At 42.0% G+C, this 10,527-nt stretch overlaps 1 protein-coding gene across 1 annotated transcript in view; it reads left to right on the top strand.

Moving 5' to 3' along the window:
• Positions 1-10,527, top strand: part of ATG10 (autophagy related 10) — an 82,128-nt gene that overhangs the window by 69,769 nt on the left and 1,832 nt on the right. Inside the window, exons 5-6 of the mRNA XM_008942581.1 lie at positions 5,780-5,877; positions 6,155-6,274. Of these exons, the coding sequence (XP_008940829.1) occupies positions 5,780-5,877; positions 6,155-6,274 (218 nt within the window). The remainder of the gene's footprint in view (positions 1-5,779; positions 5,878-6,154; positions 6,275-10,527) is intronic.

The following is a 10,527-nucleotide window of genomic DNA, read 5'->3' as shown; positions in this document are numbered from 1 at the left end:
TGTAACTTCTTTATTCACTACATCATTCCTTCCATTTCCCTAAATGGATGAGATTATGAAGGATTATGTTTTATTAAACCAGCCTTCTTTTTCTGGCCTGATGACTGTGATTGTGAACTCTTCTGGGAACGTGTCTGGAAAGAAATGGTCCTGGCTCTGGTGTTTGGTGGTAGTATCCTGCATGAAACTTTTGACACCTCTCCATGAGTTTATTTTTGCAAAGCAACATCATGCAAACTGGATCAGGGAAGAGGTGTTTTCGGGCACAAATCCCTTGCACTATCATAAATGGAGAGACCATAAATGTTGTGATAGATGCTTGAAGGCAGTTCAATGTAGCACTGGAGAAAATAGAAGCCATTACTACTGGAAGAGCTCCAGTTATGACAGACAAAATAAATGGTGCTGTTACAAGAGATGTACTGACAACAAAATACCTGCTGGCTGGGGAAGAGGAGAGCAGAGCAGAGCACAGCAGAGATACGTACAGGCAATTACCCGTTACCTGAAGTAATGTTTATTTTTAATTTAAATCTGACATGGATAGTATTTCCTATGTGCACTGCTCGATAAAATGACATAATCCGATCTGATGGAAGTTTGAGGCTTAATTATACCTGCACTTAGGAACTACCCAGTCTTTGCTGCTGTTCAGATTCATGTCTTAACATTTCACTGTGTTATAGGCACTACACAGGAGAGGGGATGAAGTTAGTTTTTTACATCTCTGATAACCCTCTGAGAGACATTCCTGTTTCATTAGTAAAAGATGCCAGGACAGGTGGAAGGTGGTCGATGAAGCATTCACATTCCTGGTGGGCTTCATGAGAAGAGGCCTTCTTACACAAGATAGAAGATGCTTCTGCTCAACTGAAATGTTTTCCAGTCCTCTGGTAGCCTGCAGCATTCGTTTCTTGTTGATGGTGCTGAGGGCTCAGGCACACTGTCTAACATAAACCTGGGTGAAGGAGGTTTAAGCTCACCAGTTTAACCTCGCAGCCGAGGCAGCTCACCACTTACCTGTGCGTGGATGGTTGTAGCTGCACAGCTAACAAACAGCAGGCTGTCCTGCTGTCAGTGCTCAGTCATATAACATCTTCTGTAACATTCCTAAACAAAACTACATTCATTTTCAAACTACCCAGTAAAACATTTAACATCTTTCATCCATCTCTCTCTTGCATGGTTTTGTATGGGAGTAGTTGAGGTAACAGCTAAGTGGGTACAGAACTTCCTTAGAAGTCTTTCTTGAAGTCACCTAGTAAAGATATCTTTCTACAGAAAATAAATGAAGCAATGTTTTGGGCTTTCAAATTCAATGGAGCTGTTTGCTGCCTGTAAAAATTTTATTTCCCTTGAAGCTGGGTCAGACTCAAGGGTATGCAGATGTATGATGGGCTCCAGTGTATGCTGATGAACAGACAGTGTTATGAATCAGCCTCATAGATAGAGAGATGCAAGAAGAAAATAATGCTGTTGATTTCAAATAAACTGTGTGTCAGGGTATTGCTGTCCAGAAGAGTTGTGGGCAACCCACAAATGGGTTCTTGCTGTACAAAGCCAGAGAATAATTGTGAGAATTGACTTGAAACTCACACATATTGCTCTCTAAAATGCATTGCTACATGACTGATTGGAAAAAGATTAATTGTAAACTAAAAGTGGGAAGACTCCTTTATACCATTTAAAGTGGAAGGTTTTCTTGCATGAAGTCCTAGTAGGACTACTTTATATTTTTATATAGCTGGGTCATGGATCAGGCTAGCTGAAGGCCAGTATTGCTGCCCTACTACTTTGCTCAGGATACATTTCACTGCACATGGAATGTCATCATTCCACCAGATGACTGCAGCAGGTAGTAAATATGCTCTTGAAGCCGATGCAGCACAAACTTTCACTCATTCTCACACTCGTGATACTATTTGAGAAGGACCTGGATTCATCGTAATCGTACCTCATTCTCACACTCGTGATACTATTTGAGAAGGACCTGGATTCATCGTAATCGTACTGCATGTGCATGGCACTGTCTCAGGGCAAGCCCCGAGGAACAGAAGTGGGAGTTTCCTGCTTTTCCTGACTTCAGAGCTGACCTACAGGGACTGTCCCCTGTGGCAACAAGATAAACCACCATCTTCGGTCCTACTCATCTGCAGTGACTACCAGCAAGGGCACTAATTCAGGCACTTTGACTGTGCAAAATCCAACAACTGCACGTGCAGCTGTTGTGCAGTAACGAGTTCTAGCTGCTGCCAGCCCAGGCCAAATCTGAACTGGTGACCTGGCAGTGAACAGGCTCTGTAGCCCATTACCAATTCTGAAATCGTTCAGGGCTTTGATAACTCTTGCATTTTTATTGGCAGCTCTCTGGTACTTCCTCCTCAGAGCTGCTGTGTCAGTGGTTTAGCCTTGAGTAGACATTAAAGCCTCCTGGGGCTGCCATTATGTACAGGATTTGGAATTTAGGATTTGATTGAATCAGATCTGATGCTGTCATAGTATTTTCCCTGATGCTAAACATCTCCTCTTCCCTGCCTCAGCCTTTTCTGTTTTTAGAGGCTCCTGCTTAATGGGTCTTGGCTCAGAATTTCTTTTCTTTTAATCTCTTTTGCTTTTTTTTTTTTTTTTTTTCCCTATCAGTTACTGACATATTCCTCTCTTTCAGGTTCTGAATAAAGAGCACAGAAACTTGCAGTTCTGTGCCTTTTGTCTAGGGTAAGAAAGATACATGCTGCAAGGTTATTGAAAAATTCCAACTTCAGGCACAGCTGTTTTGCATGACATCGTCATGCCTGTGGACTTTAATGCTGAAGGATCTGTGTAGTAATAAACTTCAGCTTCCTGGATTAGAGGTAAACCAGTAAGAGACTGTCTTCAAAAATGCCCTGCTAACTGGAAACCAAAGCAACTCTTACTGAATGTGCAGACATGCAGCTTTAGAGCATGTGCCGTTCTCAGAGCGTAGACAAGGAGCAGCATGAGTTTATCTAAACTCCTGGGTCATTTCATTGTTGCCATCCAAAATCCTGTGGATTATAGTGAGATTTGCACCACCCTGGCACAGCTGTTACTTCAGGAAGTGTACAAAGCAATCCTTGATAATTTGAAGAACAAGAGGACAAGCTAGGAAGAGGGTTTGACTAACCAAGATCAAGTGTTCTCAGAGCTTTCATATCAACACAGAATCTGATGGCTGGATCCTGTACAAAAACCCTCTCCCTTTACATCTGCTGGGTCCAGAGGGGAGGAAAGAGCTTTTCCACCCATTCAAGAAGAATAGAGGAGAGATTGCAAGGAATTTGGAGCGTGAACAGATTTCACCTCTGTCACATGCTCGTGTGTCACAGGCTGATGACAAAGATGGTGGGAGCAAGGATGTTACCCTTTTGAAAAACTGAGTAGCAACGCACTCTGCTTTTCCAGGACATGCAATTGCTAGAGCTTAGGAATTTCTTCAGTGTCACTCTGTTATGCTGTAAGAAGAGGAAGGACTAAAAGAAGAAAGCTGTTGAATAGAAAGTTAATAAGCTTCTTTTAAAAAATCAGGTCTGGCCTCCATTTGTCTCTCACTGGTGGTTTGCTGAAGCAAGAAGTGCAGGACAGAATCAACTACCAAGTGAGAGAGGGTTGGGAATTACTTCAGGCTGAGTATTCACCTTTGGGAATTATCTTTGTTCCTTGCTCAGAGTGCTAAGTCACTTAAAGACTAGATTATCTTCTCTGCTCTTTTTGGGAGTGTGTGCTACCTCTTTATGCTCTTTGTGTAAGGTTGTTTGCTGAAATTGATGCTTAATCTACTTTTTTTTTTTCTTTGCGTAATAATTTTGTAAATACTGTTACCTGTCTTTTTTGCCATCTTTGAGGAGTACCTTTGGCACAGTCAATGTATTTTCTAGAATTATTTGGAGACCTAAGCTGATTTAAGCTAGTAGATAATTAGAAAGGATTTTTAATTCAAACTGCCACTTTTTCTCAATGGAAAACAACATCAGTTCACTTTTACCAACAGCAGATGGTAGCATTCTAGGACAAGTTATCAGTTTGCACTGCAATGTAAAGAGAAGCTTTTTGAACATTATTTTTTGTATGTTCTGAAGCCTCTGGAAGTTTTTTTTTAAGTTCTCTTAGACATTAGGTGATTTGTGCTCATGAGGACATTTTCAGCATAACAACCAAGTGTCCTTCAGCAGTAAGAGACCCTGTTTAATATTTAATAATATAGAACATGTCCTGTTTGGTGAAAATGACAGGCTAGAATTTGTTTTTCATTTTTAGGCAAGGGGTTGGACAAAGAGTTTTTACTGTGTAGCAGGAAGACTTTGTAAGCATCTTCTCTTCAGTGCAGGCACTTTGCTACAGACTAAGAGAAAATGCCATCACTTAAGTAGGGGAGCCAGACTGTATCTGCTGGGACAAGGAAAGTCTGTGTCAGAGCATAAACTTAGTATTCTTCTTTGCCACTGAGAGACAGAGCCACTGCAAAAAGCACATCTAAGGAAGTGTGGGTCTTTTCCCAGGATAAAGCACCCATGGTGGTAATCCTTGTGGTCGGTCTCTGCCGTGGCTCTGGTGGGTAGCATGGTGCAGTGGACAGGCTCACGCGGCAGAGAGGGGAACGCTGTGCAGAGGTGGAGATCTTGATGGTTTCTCTGTCATGTTCCACACCTGCTTCCCTGTGCCCCTCAGCCTTGCGTTGTGTGCTTCTCAGCTCCAGAAGAGCCCCAGGCTTTGCAACCTCTAAGCACAGCCTGTGCTCAGCTGTAAACGTCGCGTTTCGTATCTGACATCTTCCTTGTCTGGAATCCCTTTCTGGCTGTTCCCTGCTGTGCTGCTGTGCCCCTCGTTGTGCGAGGGGATGAGGTAGGCTTTGTTTATTTTGGTGCAGAAGTACTGGCAGTGAGCTCAGCAGCATTAAAGGAAAATCACTTCCCTGGGGCAGTGAGATGCGCTGCTCTGGTGGTATCACCCATGTGAGAGCTGATGAGATCACTGTTACAGCCTTGCAGTGAGCACAAGCTTGATTAAGTCAGAACACGTATTCTGTTCAAGTGCTGGCTGGAGGTGGAAGTGAAAGCTTCATGGAGCACTGGATTGACTTCTTGGCAGCACCGTGTGCTGTGTGAATGTGGAGAGGAACAAGAGTCTCACCGTGTTGTAGGGACTGTGTCTGCAAACTTAACCATCACTAAATGATTTTCTCTGGTCCCTCAGGATGGCTCTGACTGGGCTTCTTGAACAAGTGTTTCAGGAGATCTTTCCACAGAGCCTGAAATGAGGATATGCCACCTAGTGGAAGTTAAAACCACTTTGACATCTCTCCCTTCTTCCTCCCCCTTTACAGACCCAAGATTAAATGATATTCTCAGCACCAGTCTGAGGAGAGGAAAGGATAAATTCAGTGTTGTTAAAGAGCTTTTCCATGGAGCAGATTTGGTTTATGGATTAGGTTTGATCAGATACCTGTTTACACAGTAGCTTTGCCTGCTTGTATTCATGTAATGCTGATGCAGTAACTTGAGTTACTTGGGCAAACCATTACTTTTTAACTAAAATGGTGGCATAGCCTGCTTGGTGATCTTATTTCTCTTTTAAGATAGGGGAATACGGTCTCAAATATCAATTTATGAACAGTGATCAGTAAAAGAGCAATGTGGGTTAGATCTGCAATGAGAAAAGCTGCATCAAGTATTAACTGGACACTGCTTTGTCTTTTCTAAATGCATATGGTGTCTTTTCTGTTTCCTCCTTGCATAATAAAACAACTGATACTCTCTTTTAGGAGCACCCCTTACTTGGGCAGCCATTTTTTGTTCTGCACCCCTGCCGGACTAATGAATTCATGTCTTCTATACTGACTGGTTCACAGAAACCTAACAGGTGAGAAAAAATGCAGTGCCTCGAAAGGCTTTATGCAATGCAGATAAATTAAATCAGCTGGGAAGTGGAAATGGTCCAGACAGCTTCTTTGGTCCAAATAGAAGAAGATTCTGTGTTGTCATCTGAGGGCTGAAAGTTAAAATCCATTTGGTATAGGTAAAGTGAAGGAATGGCTCCATATGAAGTTGTTCTTTGACTGTCAAGTGTGCCTGCAATTCAAAAATGTTGGGATAATATGTTTATTGTGCTTTTTTTTTGTGTGTTTTTTCCCCCCTAGAAACACAAATTACGTTATATTGTGGCTCAGTATTGTAGGCCCAGTTGTGGGTCTAAATCTGCCCCTGAGTTATGCAAAACTAGTGCCTGAGCAGAGTGCAAGTGATGATTCAGTTGAAAGGTAAGAGAAAATGAAATCACCTTTTTTTCTCTCTCATCCTCCTGTGAAATTGAAAAGATCAGATGGATAACTGGCAATACCATTATCTTCTCCTTTGGAGTTCTTGGTCCATCTCATGTAGGACTCATCTTTTGCTGTTTTGCTTACACGGCTGTCCTATTGCTTGCATTACTTGGCAATGAAAATCTGTGCTGAGAGAGATGTGCTTGGGACATTGTTGACATCCTTCATGACTATCAGAAGGTCCCTGATCTTTCTCTGTTGTGTAAAAGCATTTTATGGTGCTCTCCAGCACATGGTTGGTGGCATGACCTGACATAACTCTGCTACAATGACTTTAATTTCATCTCTCTTTTTTTTCTGTTTGATGTCACTAGTTCAGACCTCTGAGCTGAAGGACAGGTGATGTTTAGCTGTAGTACAGATACTGCAGACTTCCCAAAGGATGAAATCAAACAAAGGAATCCTTCCCTGCTGGCAAGCAATGCAGTGTGGAAAGATGGACTGTTCATGGCTCTTTCTCTGGCAAAAGCTTGCCTGGTTACAGTGGAAGACCTAAGAGTGGGCTGCAGTTGTGACAGAACTCTCAGGCACCACCAAGACCTGAACTCCCTTGCGACTGCATTGACCTCTTGGAGTCACTCATCTCATACATCTTTTCCTGTGGCTGTGGCCTTAGTAGACTGCACAAAAATGTACAAGTCTGCGGTTCCTTGATCAGAGTTGAGATGCTGGGTTTGGACCTACTAAACTTACCTATCAAAAATCACATCTCTAGAAATTCTGCACCGTCTGTGAGGATATGTACAATAAAATACGTGTAGGATGTGGTTTAAAGCTCGTGGCAGTCAGTATCTGGGCTGAAACTGTTTCACCTAGGGACCACCTTCTCCACCACAGCCTGATGCATGGACCACCCTCATGTTCCACACCACACAGAATATCCTAATCCCAAGACTGAATAATACTTTTCTGAGAGTATTTTGTGCACGTCATGCTTCAAGGAACAAAACAGGATCAGGATTGTAGGCAGAGTACTTAATCTGACTAAATATGTACAGTTCTAGAGTTCAAGGCACCTACTGCTTTTGTATGGGAACATCTGGCTTTTCAGTGCTTCACTGCCTCCAAAGGAAGCTCTGCCCCACCCTGTGGGACTTACTGTTGTAGTCAATTAGTATTTCTCATTGTACTAGTAGCTGTTCACAGGTTTAGTCCCTATCGTGCAGTCTTTATACAAGTCTCCCCTGACAGCTGTTGATTTTTGGGCAAGTAGGAATTATGTGGTGGTGCAATCAGTGAAAAGCAGTTTAGAAATAACTTTCATACATGTCATCTTGGATTCTTTCCCAATCAGGTTTTATTTGTAGTATAAACTAGACAACAAGTCCTGATCAGTTGAGATAAAATTACACATTCTATTTGATATGTTCAGCAGTGTGTCCCTTGTATACAGAATCCAGTGTATGCCACATCAGAGCTGGAAACATGAAATGCATGGGGTTTCAGATTCTGGGTTTTCAGCTATGTTGATTGGTTGCATATTTTTAACTTACATCATCTGTTATTGGTGGATTGCAATACAGCACAGTCTTTAAAATTCCATTGGTACAGAATTCTTTTGCCAGCCATTTGGAATTAAGAATGTAAGCACATCATTTATCTCATTTTGGATCATAACAACCTGAAAAGCCATTTTTCCGTGTAAGATTTATAAAACACACCTTCCATTCATGTACCATGCCAGCAGCCATTGCTTTTTTGAGCACTTCCAGTAACATATATTTGATGATTGCATCCACAGCCCATTTTCAGATTTAAGGGAGACTTAGAGAGGAGGAAAAAACCCAAGCAGATAGCAGCAGTTTTGAGAGCTGTTAAATGTTCATCCTTGCTCTGTGATCGTCATTTGTGATACACTGGAAGAGAGGAGTAACAGCAATCAGCCCTTCTTAGGTGCCCAGCATTGCTAAGCAGCTCTGGGTCAGCTTCTCCTGCCTGTCTCCAGCATATTGGCACGCTCACACTGTGCTGGCTAGCCCTTGGGACCTTTATTCCCAATGTAACTTAGAACTGACCTCAGGTAGCTTTATTTAAAGCAAGGTCTAAATTAGCTCCTCCTGACCTTGGGATCAGGGAGGTGGAAAGGACTGATGGAGTTGTTCCCTATAAACCGTGAGCACGGAGTGCTGCATCAGCATATCTGAGGATCAGCTGTGTTCATTTTCCCAGAGCCTCACAGATGTTACTTGGTACTGCACTGAGGATCAAATGCCCAGAAGAAGTTCCACTTTTAAACAATAGAAGTACCAGAATGCAGTCCTGAATACAGAGTGGTTTTGGAGTAGCTTACAGCTGAAATGCCAGTTTTGGTGTTCTCACAAGAGCTGTTCCTTGATAAAGGAGAAAAAAAAAAAAAGCCTTGAATGGCTTTGAGTGTTGTTTTCAGTACTAGTTGTTAGACCTTGAGAAGATTGAACTGCTAAGCTACTGCTGTGCAATATTTAAAAGCATCATTTCATAGCCCTTTCTTAGAGACCAGCTCTTCCCGTTTCTGTCTTGGAAGCAGAAACTGCAGTACAACAGTGTTACTTGTAATAGGATTTGGCCATTTGAGTTTCTTCACTGTAAGCAAGACTTCTTATTTCAAGTCTGTGAAGTGTCACTGCTGTGCTCCGAGCGTCAGCGTCTCATCCCTGTGACACTGCACGTTGGGCAGTGTAACTCACAGATTGCAGCTACAGGCGAGAGAAGACAAATAGGAAATGAGTCTGGGAGATTATGCTCCAGCCGCTTTCTCCACTCCCCCAGCCTTCCATGGCAGTGTAATCTACTCTTTTTCAGTAATTAGAGGAAAAGTGGAATTTTTATGTAGATAGAAATATTTTTCTTTTACATGGAGAAAGTCTCAACACCCATTACTTTCTGCATTCATTTATCAACTGTAAACAGTTTCAGGGATTATTTGGACAGGGCATTGCACATTCTACTAGTCTTAAGATTTCTTCTCTCAGTGACAACCCTAGGCACTTGTCTCAGGGATGGCTGTGTTTCCCTGAAATGCATTGCAATTCAACTCAGTACAAATGCATTAAACTTAGACTGAGAAACAAATAGAGGATAAACATAAACTTATATCAAGGGGAGATGTAGTCTTGCTTAGATATACCTACGTTCTAATGGCTTAAGTGGGAGGTGGGCATCTAATTGCCCACTTACATCTGTGTCTTAATGACTTGCAAGATACTTTATACAGAATGTTTATGTACAAAAATCCCATTTTATTTCAAAAACAAGTTAGTTGCAGCACTGCTGTGTAGTTTTGTTTAGCAAATCTACTGAAGGTTCCTAGAGCTGAACTTGAGTTTTGGTTCCACACTTTATCTGAAATCTTGCAGCTTACCAAAAACAAATTTTTCAGTTCCAACAGTTTTGTAAACCTGATCAGTTGTTTGTCCTTGCTAATGTGGGAAGACATATTGAGGACCATTGCTTCTAGGGACTTCTTTTTGAGAGAACTGACTCATACCTTCCCTTGGTTACAAGAATCAGTACGAAGAATAAATTTTATGTGTTCAACTAAGCCAAAAATACTCTTTTCTCTGGAATGCAATTGCTACCTACATAATCCCTCATTTGTGTCAGCAGGATCAGGTTAGAATTTAACCTCTGTCTGGTCTGCCAGGAAGTTTGTAGTTGGTTGACTTTGGTTACTACAAGAAACATTCCTTCAATCAGATTGCATGCTTGCTTTCACAGCAGTAAACACTGAGCTAGTTAGAGCTGAATATTGTGAAATAATTATTATCAATTCTTGTTGCAGCTCCATGAATTTCAGCAAAATTTTTGAGAATTTTTATTTTTCCATTTGCTATGATGATGGTTTAGTGAGTTTGTTTAGACATTGTCCTAGTTTGGGATAGAACAGAACTAATTCTGTTCCGTGATTTTAGTTTTCAGCTAAAGCTCTTCGAATTAACTGCACTCTCTGAAGTTAGCAGAATATTTTTGCAGACTGTCTGCTCCTAGCGGTGATAACGCTCCATGTTTGGGGTTACCATCAAGGATTGGTGTGCAGCCCAAGGTTGCTGCTGAAGCTTGTGTACCGCACGGAGGGGAACAGAAAGTAAAGGCCACATCCGCAGGGAGGAGCAGACAAGATAAGTGACCCTGGAATTCACCAGTGGGTAGCCGTCATGCCCAGTATAAAGCTGAGGCAACACGAGGGGCAAGCCCTGCCATTTCTTTTGCTG

This window comes from Merops nubicus, unplaced genomic scaffold (genome assembly GCF_000691845.1).
Source record: "Merops nubicus isolate BGI_N331 unplaced genomic scaffold, ASM69184v1 scaffold10536, whole genome shotgun sequence".
In the NCBI taxonomy this organism is placed as follows: domain Eukaryota; kingdom Metazoa; phylum Chordata; class Aves; order Coraciiformes; family Meropidae; genus Merops; species Merops nubicus.
This window is presented reverse-complemented; position numbering and strand designations above follow the sequence as displayed.